This window comes from Motacilla alba, chromosome 28 (assembly GCF_015832195.1).
Source record: "Motacilla alba alba isolate MOTALB_02 chromosome 28, Motacilla_alba_V1.0_pri, whole genome shotgun sequence".
Taxonomy (NCBI): Eukaryota; Metazoa; Chordata; class Aves; order Passeriformes; family Motacillidae; genus Motacilla; species Motacilla alba.
In genome coordinates, this window is record NC_052043.1 from 4266865 (window position 1) to 4281394 (window position 14530).

General features: G+C 60.8%; 1 protein-coding gene and 1 long non-coding RNA gene across 3 annotated transcripts in view; one reads left to right on the top strand and one right to left on the bottom strand.

The window, feature by feature from the left end:
- Positions 1-7836: 7836 nt before the first annotated feature.
- Positions 7837-10214, bottom strand: LOC119712600. Its single transcript, XR_005259850.1, has 3 exons — positions 9890-10214; positions 9331-9557; positions 7837-8462 (listed from the first exon to the last, which is right to left on the bottom strand). It is a non-coding gene; the product is annotated as an uncharacterized LOC119712600 (long non-coding RNA).
- A 2729-nt stretch (positions 10215-12943) lies between these two features.
- ONECUT3 (one cut homeobox 3) overlaps positions 12944-14530 on the top strand; it is a 31532-nt gene continuing 29945 nt past the window's right edge. For both annotated transcript variants that reach the window (XR_005259849.1, XM_038164046.1), the window contains exon 1: positions 12944-13973. Coding sequence is in view for 1 of the 2 variants with exons in the window: in XM_038164046.1 (XP_038019974.1) it covers positions 12944-13973 (1030 nt within the window). In the remaining variant the exon portion in view is untranslated. The remainder of the gene's footprint in view (positions 13974-14530) is intronic.

Below are 14530 nucleotides of genomic sequence, written 5' to 3' on the forward strand. Positions count from 1 at the left end.
GTCCTTGTTCCTGTTTACTCAGGACTTATTAGAGCTCATTCAATGCCTATAGCATGGCTGGATCAATACCTGCTGGGAGCAAGAGAGATTCCGCTTGGCCACTGTAGCCCATGTTGCAGAATTGATCTGCTTGGCTGCTGCAATCTGAAAATCCATCTTTTTGCGCTCCCTGCCTCTCTCCGCCGCGGGTTGCTAAGCAACAGGGGCTCCTTGGGATGGCCATTGGCCAGCGCCGTGGTCCTCCCTGGTCACTTGGCCACTTTGGGCTGCGAGTCCTCCTCCAAGGCTGGCTCCGGGCGCTGGGGAGGTGGGGAAAGGGCAGCGAGGAAGGGAAAGGGCTGGGGGCTGGTGAGAGGAGGGACGAGGAGAAAAGGGAAATCGATATCACCTCACATTTAACCTTTCTTTAAAAAAAATCTTTGAGAAAACTCTATTGACCCATTCCTTATCACTTCTCGCCACCGCAGCCTCTGCACCAGGCTCCGCTGCCCAGCGCCGCCTCTTTTTGGGACGCAGCACACTCCTGTCCTCCCTTCTCCCTGCCTCCCTCACCTTGGCTGGACACAAAGTTATGCCAGGTTAGCTAAAGGTGTCTTTTTAAACTGATTTCATTAAACTGGGGCAAAACCTTTGTGCGGATGTACTGGGATCAATGTAAACCCCATTTGCATCGATTTCGCTTCGCTTTGGTAAAGGAATCGAATTATACAAACCAATACCAACCTGCTTTAAAATGATTTAAGAGTGTCTACACAAGACCAATTTTGGCTTGCAATTTTGTGTGTAGACAAGGTCCATCCCTCCTCCCAAAGAGCCCTTCATTAGGCAAATCCTGATGGCCACGGGAGGCTCGGAGCTCTGGCTCCCATGGCCTCCCCAGCAGCGAACTCATCCTAGAAGCTGTGCCCAGGTTTTGCTGCTCCTCCATCAGATGCAGATCAGGGCTGGGGAGGTGCTTTGCCAGGTGCTGCAGAGTATTTGCTGTGCATTGATGCTGCTCTGGCTCCACCTGCTCCAGATGGAGGCACCTCCTGTGTGTCTGTTACTGCAGTCCCTGCAAGGAGTCACATCCAGAGCCCAAACTCTTCCTACCAGGGTTTACAACTCTTGTTTTGCGGTTATCTCACAAGGCCAGGGGACAGAGGGGTCAGTGCTGGACCACAGGCGCTCCCAAATGGATGTTCCCCCTTGGGAGGCCCCCGTGGGAAGAGGCTTCATTTCCACGAGTGCAGGTGGGCTGCCACAAGAGCTGGGAAAAGCCACATTTCTGTGGGCTCACCAAACCCAACCCCTTTGACCAGCTCCCACAGGAGGTGACTCACACCCAGAGATGGAAAACGAGCTCAGAGCTGGCTTGGAGGAGTTCTGATCCCAGCCCTCAGCCTTGGCACAACCTCTGAGTCCAGTAAAGCCCAGGGTCCCCCACAGTGGCCTGTCCACGCTGTCACTGGGCCAGCTGCTCCCTGGGTCACCCTTTGATTAATTTTGGGGTTCAAAACTCAACTCTGGAGCTCTGCATCACAACAGTTCCTGGTCAAACTGGGGGGAGAAGCTTTTTCCTGCTGGAAAGGTGAGTCCACAAGGGCCTGCCTCACACCTGGGTGGGCTCTGGCTCGCAATGGAGACAAGAAACCCACCTGGGTGGGCTTTGATCTGAGCCCCTGAACACTGTGGGCAGCTCTATGGACCCTGATCTGACCTTCAGCCCAGGGAAGAAGCAGCAGAGGACATGAGTGCTATTATCCCATCTTAAAGATAGATTATTCTCCTATTCTAAAGATATATTATCATACTGAAAGATAAATTATTATCTTAATATAGATTAAAAATTCCAGCAGTTTTTCATCCTGAAGAGCTGAGCATAACTCAGGCCAAGGCAGTTACTCAGACTTTACACCCAGGCATGCAGGCAGGGTGAAATTCCCCATTCTGGGTGGTCAGAGAAAGCAAATCCTTTGTTGTGAGGAGTCCTCCTGACTCTGCTGCTGCAATTTTCTCCTCCTCTGCAGTTGCCGTTTGGAATTTTCTTGTCCTACACTAATTTTTCCCACCCAGAGGAAGGGCAGACACAAACCTTGCAGGACAAGTTGAGAGCCCTATTGATGCAGGGCTCTCTCCCTGGGAGCCTCTGAAGCCATCCTACACCAAGCAGAGGTCAGGGATACTCCTAAAGCTTGGAAAATCAGAAAAAAATGTCACTTTATCAAAAGAAATAATTCTCCCAAAAGAGCCACTGCTTCCTGAAATCTCCCTTTTCCAACACTTCATTTTGAAAGAACAGGAGTCATCAGATTATCCCACTTCAGCATTTCCAAAGGAATCATTTTCCTCTTCCAGCCCCTGTGATTTTCTTTTTGTTTTTAAATCATGATTAATTTACACTAAAAGGAAATTTGAAAAACCGCCCAAACTTAAATTTAGCTGCTACTCTAAAGCCTGTCAGAACCCCCTGCCTTGATTGACAATGTCTGTAGTGCTTGGGATTTCTTTATTCCATTTCTTTCTTCTTTTTCCTATGTGAGGATGTTCAGCTTCCCGTAAATCCTCACAGAAGGAGGATCTGTCAGATCCCAAACCCCTTCTCCGAATTCCCGGGGGTTGAAGCAGGTACTTTCAGGCTCTGATGAATAGCAGCCCTTCCTCGAGTGGGGGCAGTGATTTCCCTCTTCCCACAGGGATTTTTGGGATATCTTGTTTTATACACACAGTAATGGCTGCTGAATGATCACTTTACTGAGAGCCCCTCAAATCACCCGCCCTGGGTTCTGTGAGGACTCCCCACGCCCAGAGCAGGGCTGCACAGGCCATTAACTGATTTTTGCTTTCACTCAGGGCTGCAGCATTGACGGCCCTGCTCGATATCTGACAGGCTCTGCGCTGGCCCCGGGAGCCCAGCGGCCTCTTGGGAAAACATCCCTGCTCCTCCCTGCCGCAGAAACCTCCAGGGCTGCTCCTCAGCTGCAGCATCCCGGCAGGGTGGATGCTGCCCTGTGCTCCCAACTGCCTCTTCCCAGCTCTCTGGGGCTGAGCAGCTCCGGCAGCTGCTGCATCCCGATGGATTCAGGGGCTGGGGCTGGGTTTGGTGCCTGGCTGGAGCCCCTCGTGGTGTCCCCATTGTGGCCAGCCCTGCCCCAGCCTCCCCCTGACTGCCACGGGCACCAGCCCAGGTTTGGTCAGGGGGTGATGAAGGAGTCCATGGGCTCAGGAGCTGCTGCTGGGTTTGAGCTCGGGACAGAGATTTTGTAGGAAGAGAGGGAGGTGACATCTGGGGACAGAATTACCCCAGTCCCCTCCAGTGAGACCATCAGGGGTGAAGCTTAACCAGGAGCTTGGCTTCACAGTTGGGGCTGCTCACCTGCAGAGGAGAAGGCTCCAGGCAGAGCTCAGAGCCCCTGGCAGGGCCTGAAGGGGCTCCAGGAGAGCTGCAGAGGGACTGGGGACAAGGCCTGCAGGGACAGCACCCAGGGAATGGCTCCCAGTGCCAGAGGGCAGGGCTGGATGGGATCTTGGGCAGGAATTGTTCCCTGGCAGGGTGGGCAGGCCCTGGCACAGGGTGCCCAGAGCAGCTGGGGCTGCCCCTGCATCCCTGGCACTGCCCAAGGCCGGGCTGGACAGGGCTTGGAGCAGCCTGGGACAGTGCAAGGTGTCTCTGCCATGGCAGGGGGTGGCACTGGATGGGCTTTAATGTCCCTCTCAACCCAAACCATTCCAGGATTCTCTGAGAACAGCAAGGAGAGGGAGGAAGAGGAAGGCTGCAAGTGGGAAGGAGAGAGACCCTTGACAATGTGAGATTATTGGTTTAGCAGAAAAGAAAATTCGTTCTACATTTTTAGGAGTAATATTGAAGGTTTTATTTTTCAGGCCCTGTTTCTAAACGTTCCTGTTCCCTTGCAAAGCCCCTGAACACCTGAGATGCTCCTTTCTAGTTCACTTGGAAGCTTGGGGGAGGAAAGAGAAGCTTCACCCCCAGGCAGAGATCCCCCCTGGCAGGCTGGACAGGTGATGGATGCAGGGAGTGGCACTGCTGGCACTTCATGGACTCAGTTAAGCTGGAAAAGCTCTCCAGGATCTTTGAGTCCAGCCATTAACCAGGCCCAGCACTGAACCAAGGCCCTGAGCACATCTGCATGGGCTTTTGGAACACTTTCTGGGATGGTGCTCCACCACTTCCCTGGGCTCCCCATGTCACAGCTGAGCCGCCTGATGCCTCAGGTTTGAGCTTTTCTGTTTTTCACATTCTGTGCTGCTTTAGTGGGTGGGTCTGGGCTTCACATGAGGGGATGCTGAGCTCTCTGCACAGAGCAGGGACACAAAACAATTCCTGCTCCAGCTGGGGACCAAGGACAAATGATCCAAATCTCAGCCCAAGAGCACAAACAATGTGGAATGAAGAGAGAAAAACAAGGATGGGACTGCATGGGCTGGAGCTGGAACTGGACAATGAACTGCAAGATGCAAATGGAGCAGAACTGATCCAAGGGAGAGACCCCGTGGCCAGTCGTGCATTTTGTGACCATTTTGGGTTCACCTGGGGTGCAGCCCTGGCTGGGCTCTTGTGCTGCCCAAGGTGGATCCACTGAGGCTTCCTAATAAATCCCTGCTTATTCTTCAGCTCTGTCTGGCCTCTGTTCTAGCTCAGCCCTCACAAGGCATCACGCCCTCGCAGGGACCGAGGGGCCTGTGACAGCATCTCCTCAGCAGCTGCCCCTGCCCCCAGTGGGTCACACCTCCCGGTGCTGGGGGACTCTGGGGGGCTCTGGGGGCTCCACAGATCATCTCCAGGGTGGTTGGATCTGGAACTTCTCTCTCCCTGCTCAGCCCCTCTGAACATCAGAGCTGTTGCTCCGGGTCTGTGGTGCTTTTCCAGCTTCTTTTTCCTCTCCACTCTCCTGTAGCTTTTTTGGCAGCTCTCTCCATATGATTTGACTCCCAGCCCCTGGGGTTTTCACCCAGCACCCCCCTTTGCACTGCCCCGAGCATCCCTGAGGTGCCCCGTGAAGGACTGCGGTGCCCAGGGGAGAAGGCAGAGCAGGGGAAGGCCCTGGGTGGCACCGGCTGTGTTTGCACACCGGGTAAATCAGCCAGGAGCCTCCGTGCCCAGAGCACCCGTGTGAGCACAGCCCTTTACAAATGAAGAGCAGGAAACAAAAACTTCATCCATTAACATAATGACAGGTATTTCCCTGTTCTTAAGCCAGGCCTGGCCGAGCAAAACACTTAAGTACATGATTAATTTGAAGTCTAAGAGACTTAAGCACATGCTTAAGTGTTCTGCAGCCCCGGACCTAACGACAGAGGTTTCCACGGAGCAATCCATGCTCCCGACTTGTTCCAGTGGTGCTCAGATGTATGGATTAAGGGTGCCATAAACAGTTGAGATATTCTGTTTAAACAATCATTTGTTGACAAGACTATTCTAAGCCCATCGAATCCCTAAGTGATAGATGTATGTTGTCTCTCTGGGTCTCATGCTGTATCAGCCATTGATTTTTTCCAGCCTGGATGCTAAGGTAACCTTTACCTGAGAGCTTAGGCAGAAAGCCGTGGGTGTGTGCTCCCCACGCCGGCTGTTTGCACGGCTGGGCTCAGCTTTGCGCCCAGGCTCAGCTTTGCTGAGCTTTGCTGGTGGCACAGACTGCCCTGGGGGGGGACGGAGCTGCTGCCCTGAGCCTGGGAACGGCGGTGAGATGCTCCCCTCTCCCCCAGAGCTTTTTCCGGGCTCTCCCTCCAGCCCAAATCGTGGCTCACGGTGGTTCCTCATCCTCCAGGGAGCAGCGATCTTGTCCCACCATCCACGTTCCCACTCAGCAGCCACTTCAGGAGATGTCTCCTTCCAGAGCTCGCAGGTGCCCCGCTGGCTCCATCCCTGTGTGTCGGGACACCCCTCTTGGAGATCTGTTTTAATCACATTTATACACTTTAACCAGGGGAAGGAATCTATTGACAGTCTGTCTTCACATTTCTGTCAATTCTTCCGGAGACATCATTAAATCCGAGAGTGGATCTTAATTTAACGTGTTAGCTAACGGGTTATTTAATTAGTTTTCAATAACCCCCAAAAAAGTGGGGGGTGGGGAAAGGGGCTAAGTATGAAGGGGAGAAAAAACCCTGCAAAGCAGAGAGCAGGATGATGAACACATCCAGGTTTCCCGGATCTGCAGAGAAATTGTCTCCTCAGCCCCTTCGCCCCTTCTCTCTCACAAGAAAGAGCCATGTTGCGTTTTCCCCCTCTCCCCACTGTGTTCAATAATAAATGAAAATGGTAAAAAGCAATTCATACACAGGCTAAGCGTCTGGATTTATTATCAAGACAATTACACCGAGGAGAATTCCCGGAAAATTACTCTTCGAAGTCTTTCTCTGGCACCCCCTCCCAGTTTGGATAAATACAGCAGCAATTACTGCTGCGGGAGAGAGGAGCTCACGGGAAAGGGGTGCCAGCCCCCCGTGCCCCCGCCAGGCTGGCTCTTGGGTGGCATTGCCACCGGGGGTGGCAGGGCTCGGTGGGCTCGGGGTGTTTGCCGTGCTGCGGGCTCTGGCTGCTGCGGGCGTGGGGAGCGGCCCCGGCGGGGTCTGAGCCGCTCGGGACTATTCTGGTGACAGCGCTCTGTGTCCCAGGCGAGCCCGGCTGGGCGAGGGGCATCTCAACCTGCAGGAACCCCTGCCTGTCCCCCGGGGCAGCTGCTTGCTCTGGCTGGGGTTGGCAGCTCCCTGCCTTGTCCCTGCTTCGTCCCCGCTGGTTGCTTCCATTTCTGCTTTCCGTCATCCCCATCCCTGCCTTGTCATCACCCCCGCAGCATTTCCCATTTTCCTTGTCCCCTTGTCCCTTCCCTGTCTCCTTTCCCATTTTCCCTCACCCTCATCAGTGCTGTCTCTGTCCCTGCCCGTCCCTTCCAGCTTCATTCCCATTTTCCCTCAGCCCGGCCCTTCCTGCCCCAGCGCTGCCTCCCCCGGCTCCTCCCGCAGGCCGGGCCGGTCCCCGCAGCCCCGTGAGGGATACCCCGGTACCCGGTACCTGTTGCGGGGCCGAGCCCCGGGACCAGACCGGGGGGGCCGGTCCCGCTCCCCTCCCCGGGTGCTCCGCAGCTCGCACAAGGCCCTGCCTTCCTTCTCCCTCGGCAGCGGGGAGAGAAGTGTCCAAAGCCGGGATCTTGGCGAAAAAGCTTCTCCCGAGCCACGCGAAGGAGCCTGAAGAGACAGGAAAATATCCGCTGGAAACAGAGAAACACAAGAGAAAAAATTCAAAATATATAGTATGTATTTTAAAAGTCGCATTTATATAAAATAAATCCTCTCGCTTTCTATGTATATTATGTATAAGATATAGATTGTCTATATTGTGCAAAAAATGACTGCATCAGGCTCGCGCGCTGGCGGTGCACGGGGGATGCGGCAGAAAACACCCGGTTCCTCCCGTTCCCTCCATGTTTTACCGGCCCCGGCTTCTGCCTCCGCTCCCCGAGCCCCAGGGAGCTTTTTGGGGGCTCGGAGGCGCGAGTTTGAAGGTCTCCAAAACGCAGAAGGAGCAAAAAGTGGCAGAAGGCAGAGCAGGGGGAGCAAGGACATCTCGGAGGTGCGGGGGACAGCGGCGGTCCCGTCCCGTCGAGCACGGGCGAACTCGTTCCGTGTGTCCCTCGTGGGGACACCCGCACCCCAACCCGGCGCGGGGGGGCCGGGCCCGAGCGGGGAAAGGCAGAGACACAACGGGAGAGAGGGCAAAGATTAGGGGGGAAAATAAAATTAAAATTCGATTGTATAATTTCTATATCTCTCAACTGGGCGAAATCCCAGAGGTTTTCCCGCACTTTTCCCCCGAAAGCTCCGACGGAGTCGAGCCCTCTCCGTGCCGCTGCCAGGGTGTAAAGTTCAGCGGTGCTCTGCGGGGAACTTTTGAAAACAAATTGCGGCTGAAAGGGGCTCCCGGAGACTCCCGGGGGTGTTCGAGGTGCGGGGGCAGCGGGGAGGGAGCCGGGCCCCGCTCCCCGGCCCGGGTGGGTGCGGAACCCCGGAGGCGCCCGGCCCCGGCCCGGGATGCGCCGCAGCTCCGCGGGGCCGCTCCGCTCGGGGAAAACCTGCGGGGGTCACATCGAAAAGAGACACGGCCCGTCCTCAAACCGCCCCCCCGGGGCGAAATCGGATGGGAACCCCCCCGTCCCCACTCCCCGCCGCCGCCGCGACCCCGCCGCCGCCTCCCGCGGAGTTCCGAGGCCGCCCAAAGTTTCCGGGGTAAACGAGAAAAGTCTCCGGAAAAGCCGTGGAGGGGCCGGTTCGCCCCCAGCTCTCCTTCCCGGCCCCCCCGCTCCGCTGCCCCCCGGGGCTGCTGCTTTGCCCCCTCCAAGCGCGGCCCAGGCCCGACCCACCGGGACCGGGGCGAGGCGGGCGGCGGAGCCGCGAGGGGGAGGGGGCAGGTCCCGGCCCGACCCCCGCTCCGCTCCTGTCCCGAAACACCTCCTGGGCCGGACCTGCAGAGACAATCAAAATTTTCACGCGGATGGGGCATTTAAAAAAATTATATTCTATCCCTCCAAAGGGAAAGGTAAAGGCAAAGAAGTCGGGAGGGGTGGGGAAAGGGCCTGATCTTGCAGCTAAAACTGTCTTAAAAATTAAAAAAAAATAAAATAAAAAGCCTGCGAGGGAGCAGATGTCGATGATCGGCCGAGGGGGGCCGGAATTTTAGGCAGAGGAAGCGGTCGGTGGGGAAAGGGCCGGAGTTTTTTCTCGGCTGGATTCCTTCCCGGGGCGCAACAAACCACAGTGCAACGCGACTGGGCGCCGCCGGCAGCGTGGGGAAGGGAAAATCGCACCCGAACGGGCGGGACAGGGAGGGAAAGGAGCAGAACCGGGGGCTGGCCCAGCCCGCGGCCGGCCCGGGGGGGGCAGAGCCCCGCGGAGGGGGCGCGCTGGGGCGGCGGGGCCGGGGGGGCTGCGGTCCCGGAGCTGCGCCCCCCGAGCGGCTTTCTCCATATCCCGCTGCAATGACCCCAAATCCAGGCGGAACTTTTCCGGCGTGGCTGGTTTTTTTCCTGCTTTGTTTTGTTTTGGAAGCGAAAGCGTTTGAATCCCCTTCAAGAACCGGTATCAAAGACTCTTTTTTTAAAAGCTATTGATTGCAAAAGTCTTATTTAAACCAACACATTTTAGTTTCTCACATTTTAAAACATCATCTGGGGCCCATTGTATGGAAAATCGATTAGCAGGAATTGCCACGCTCTTTGCCTCCCGCTTGATTGTTGGAAAATCGAGACATCCATAGGCAAAGGCTGGGCTGGGGAAGGTTTGGAACCGAAATGAAAGGGTTTGCGAGGGATCTATAGGCACTAAATAATTCACCTGCCAGGCGATGGTGCTGTTATTTTGAAGCCTTAAAGAACTTTAAGGAACTTTTTGGCTCCCGGCGGGGTGCGTGGAGCCGCTTTCCGGCTCCTTTTCTTCCCTTGCCCGGTAAAACCCGACGGTTTGGCCGGTGCCCGGTGCCTGCTCGGCGGCAGCACCGCCCGCGGTGCGGCCCCTCCGTTGGGGCTGGTCCTGGCCGGGGCGTTTGTGCCTTCGCGCTGTTCCTAAGTGCAATGGGGAAAAAAATAAAAAGAAAAAGAAAAAGAAAAAGAGAAACAAACCAGATTTGAACTCAAAACAGCCCCGGACCTGCGCAGCAGCACCGGCGGGCACGGTACCGGCAGCAATGCTCCATACCCCCCCGGCTCTGGGGGCCCTCAGGGCCCGGGGGCCACGGGGCAGGGGCGGGGGCGCCGAGCGCAGCCCTGGGAAGCCGGGGGGGTTGGGGAGGGGGCTGCCGGGTCCGCGCCGCTGTGCTCCTCGCTCCGCACCGTGGTCGCTGCGAGGATGTGGGGGGTGGGCGCTGCCCCGACCCCCGCTCCCCCTCCGCACTTACCGCTCTGCGCCCCCGGGTGCCCGCACTGCCCGGCTCCGCTCGGAGCGCTGCCCGGGCGGCTGCGGAGGAGCAGAGGGAAGGGAATTAAATCGGGAGAGGGAGCTCAGGAAGAAAGAGGTGGCGAGGGAAGGGATCAATAGCATCCAGCTGGCGAATGGAGCCGGGGCCTCTCCCCCGCGCTGCGTCCCGGCCCATCGCCGGAGCCTCTGGGCGCTCCGAGGGCTTCCCCCGGGCCGGAGCCGCCGCGCAGGCAGCGAACCCCGCGGCTCTCACGGAGCCCGGGGCCGGACCCCGCACGGCGGCCCGGGTTGCTCCCGCCGCCTCCCCCGGCCCGGCCCCGCGTGTCTCGGTGCCTCTCGCCCTAATGATATTGCATCGATCGGGGAAGGGCCGGGGGGGGGCAGGAGGGGGGCGCGGGGCTACCGCATTACTCAATTGTGTCGCACTAATTACTAAAAAGTCTCTCTCTTCTTTTGCTCTTTGCAAAAAGAGCAAAAAGAGCAGAGTCCAGCACCCGTCCCGGGGGGCTCCCGGTGCTGCGGGCCCGGCAGGACTGGGGATGGAGGGGGCGTCGGGAGCCCGGCACGGGGCCGCGGTGCGGGACGGCAGCTGCAGGGATAGATCTATCGATGGGCGGTCGATGCGCTATCGCCATTATTACACTCAATGAAACCCTTCCAGACGCGGATGCTTCATCCCTGGTTTGTTCCCCACCTCCTCCTCGCCGCTCATCTCGACACCGCCGCTCCGCACCCTCTGGCACTGCCCAGCTTCGAGCCTCCCCTGCCCACCCCTGCCCAGCTCCGAGCCTCCCCTGCCCATCTCTGTCTGGCTCCGAGCCTCCCCTGCCCATCCCTGCCCATCTCTATCCAGCTCCAGGCTCCCCTGACCATCTCTGCCCCCTTGTCCAACTCCTGCCCACCCCTGTCCGGCTCTGGGGCTCCCTGCCCACCCCTGGCACCTCGACTTCGCCCCCTGCCCCATCTCTGCTGGACTCCAGACCGCCCTGTCCCTCCCTGCCCGGTTCCGGTCCCGTTACCTGCCCGAAACCCCCCCCGCCCGGCTGGTTCCCGCTCTCGGGGGTCCTGCTCGCGGCCCCCGGGCCCTCCAGGCAGGCGTGAACCGGGGGGGAGGCCAAGGGGGGCCGCGGTCCTTCCACAGCCCGGCTCGGCCGGGCCCGCCCCGGCTCCAGGGGCCGCATCGCGGTGCAAGGGGCAGAGAAGGGGCAGAGGGGAGGACCCCCTCCCCTCCGATCATCATCTACCCTCGCTCTCACGTGCCGGGAATTTGCGGGGCTTTATTTTAATGAACTAGGCACTTAATTGACTTCCCGGAGAAGGTGCCAGATGGGATAGAAAACTGTGGGATGGATGGGATGCGATGCGGCGGATGGAACGGATGGGTTGAGGTGGGGCGAGGTGGTTTGAGACGGCTTGCGTTAAAAGCACTGAATTCGGACGAGATTTGGCTGAATTACTCCCTGAGCAGGCGGGTGCCGGGTGGGTCACCACGAACAGCCCCGGAAGGGCCAGGCCCCGCTGTCCCGCCGCTGCCGCCCCGCACCGGGGCTCCCAGCTCCTCCCGGCCGTCCCTCGGCTGTGGAAGTCGCCTGGAGCCCGGCCGGGAACTGAGCAGCCCGCGGGGGGCTGGCGGGCCCCACCCGCAGGGTGCTATGGATTTCATTTTTATTTTTTCGGTCTGTTCAATAAAGCTTGGGAAACCGGCACGTGCCGACCTGGGGGAGCGGACACGGCCGGGAAAGGCCAGAATTGCTCGGGGAGCCCAGCTTGGGATATCGGGGCCGGGGCCAGCTGAAAACCGTACTGGAAGGACACCGAGCACCAGCCCCTCCGGTGGCCTAAAAACGGCTCACGCCGGCTCTTCATCCAGTCACCCTCACCCTCCTTTCCTTTACCTTTCCATTTCCCTGTTCCCTTTCCATTTTCTCTTTCCATTTTCTCTTTCCATTCTCCATTTCCCCATTTCGTTTTCCATTTTCCCTTCACGTTTTCTATTTTCCATTTCAATTTATTCTTTCCCTTTCCCTTTCCTTCCTTCCTTCTTCTTTTTTTTTTTTTTTCCTCCTCCACCACCGCTGCTCAGGGCCCAGCAGCACCGTGTGTCTCCAAGCGTGTCCCTGTCACCTCCCCTCCCCGTGCCAAGGCCACCTCGCCATTCCCGAGGCAGCGCCCGCCGAGGGGCAGGGGACGTGCGTGGGGTCGGGGGGACACGCGTGGGGAACCCCGGCGGTGCGGGACAGGATATTTGGGGTGGAAAGGGACAACCAGGCCCTTGGGAGGCGCACGGGGTGGAGAACGGGGCAGGCAGCGGGGACAGGGGGGTGTTGGGGACGCTGGGGACAGGCTCATCCAGGGGTGGCTGGCACAGCCAGACGTGTGCGCAGGGAGTGGCCTGGGCCAGCCAGATGTGCGGGGGCACAGGTGGGCGCTCGGCACCTGCCGCGCCGCCGGACGAGCGCTGGGCACCGGGCGCGGCGGGGAGGGCGCGACACCCGGTCCGGGGAGGGTCACGCCGGTGGCAGGGGTCACCCCGGGGCGGCGGCGTCGCCGCGGGGCGGGGGGAAGGTGACCCCGGCGGGGGCCCGGGCGAAGGCGCTCCCCGCGCCCCGCGGCACCGGGAGAGGTGCGGGGGGGGCGGCTCGGTCCGCCGGGGGGGCGGGGCGGGGCGGCGCTGACGTCACGCCGCGGGCCAGAGCGAGGCTGCCGGGAGCCGGCGGCCGAGGCTCCGCAGCCGCCCCGCACCGAGCCCCGCGCCCCGCGCCCCGCGCCCGCCACCGCCCGCCACCGCCCCGCGCCCCCAGCCCCGCGCCCGGCAGGGCGGGCGGCGGGCGCACCATGCCGGCCTGACCGCGGGGCGCGGACATCGATCCCCGGGCGCGGAGTCTGAATTAATCCGGGCAGCCGGCGCGGGGAGGGGGGGCGGCGGTGGAGGAGGAGGAGGAGGAGGAGGCGGCGGCGGCGGCGGCGGCGGGGGGGGTGGGGGAGGAAGGCAGCGAGCGAGCGGGCGAGGCAGCGGCAGAGCCCGGCGGCCACCATGGAGCTGGCGATGGAGAACCTGGGCAGCCTGCACGGAGTCCCGCACTCGCAGCCCGCCGAGCTGCTGAGCCCCGCGCACGGGCGGCAGAGCTCGCACCGCAACCTGGTGCCGCACGGCCGGCCCGCCATGGTCTCGGGCATGGCCTCCATCCTGGAGGGGGGCGACTACCGCGGCGAGCACAGCCTGGGAGCCCCGCTGCACCCCGCCATGAGCATGTCCTGCGAGTCGCCCTCCGGCATGAGCCTGAGCAGCACCTACACCACGCTGACTCCCCTGCAGCACCTGCCGCCCATCTCGACCGTCTCGGAGAAGTTCCACCACCCGCACCACCACCACCACCACCACCACCCGCACCAGCGCCTGGCCGGCAACGTCAGCGGTAGCTTCACCCTCATGCGCGACGAGCGGAGCTTGGCCTCCATGGGCAACCTCTACAGCCACTATCCCAAGGACATGCCGGCCATGGGGCAGCCCCTGTCGCCGCTGCCCAACGGGCTGGGCAGCCTCCACAACGCCCAGCAGCCGCTGGCCCCCTACGGCCCCGCCGGCCACTTGCCCAACGAGAAGATGCTCTCGCCCAACGGCTTCGACTCGCACGCCGCGATGCTGTCCCGGGGCGAGGAGCACCTGGCGCGGGGGCTGGCGGCGCCCAGCTCGGCCATGATGCCGCCGCTGAACGGGATGCACCCGCACGGCCACCCGCACGGGCAGCCCGGAGCCTCGCTGCTGGGCGAGCGGGAGCGCCCGGCGCCCGGCCCCGGCTCCCAGCCCGGCGGCTCCGGGCAGGTGGAGGAGATCAACACCAAGGAGGTGGCCCAGCGGATCACGGCCGAGCTGAAGCGGTACAGCATCCCGCAGGCCATCTTCGCGCAGAGGATCTTGTGCCGCTCCCAGGGGACCCTCTCGGACCTGCTGCGGAACCCCAAGCCCTGGAGTAAGCTCAAGTCCGGCCGGGAGACTTTCCGCAGGATGTGGAAATGGTTGCAGGAGCCGGAATTTCAGAGGATGTCGGCGCTCAGACTGGCAGGTAGGACACGGCACGGCACGGCACGGCTCGGGCCGCCCGCCCCGCACCTCCGGGCCGGTGGGTCAGGGGTGCCGCGAACACGCGTGGAAACCCTCGGGGGCTCCGGGGCTGCCATCGCGAACTGGGGCCGGGCCCGGGCGATGTTACCGGCCCGGCTGGTGACCTTAAGACCAAAGGGAAGGAATTTATGTTTAAGGTGAGTTGTACCTAAGGCGATCTCCCGCCTCCCCGGGCCTGCTGCTGCCCGCAAGAGATGCGGGATCGCGGCTGGAGGGAGCCGAGAGGTGCCCGCTGGCCGCCGCCCCTCCTCCTGCCTTGGGGATTTCCCTCTCGGTGCCGCCGAACCGGCCCCGTGGCGCCGGCAGTACCCTGGAACTCCTCCGCCGTCGCTTCGGCCGCCGCCTCTCGGTACCGGGGCCGCGCTCGAGGGAATCTCCGGGCCGCCCCGCCGGGGCTGCAGCACCGGGGCCGCGCTCCGCTCCCTCCGGGCACCGGCTGCCCTCGGCAGAAGGACCGAGCCCCGCCTGCCCCGTGTCTCGATCCCCGGCCGGGTCGAG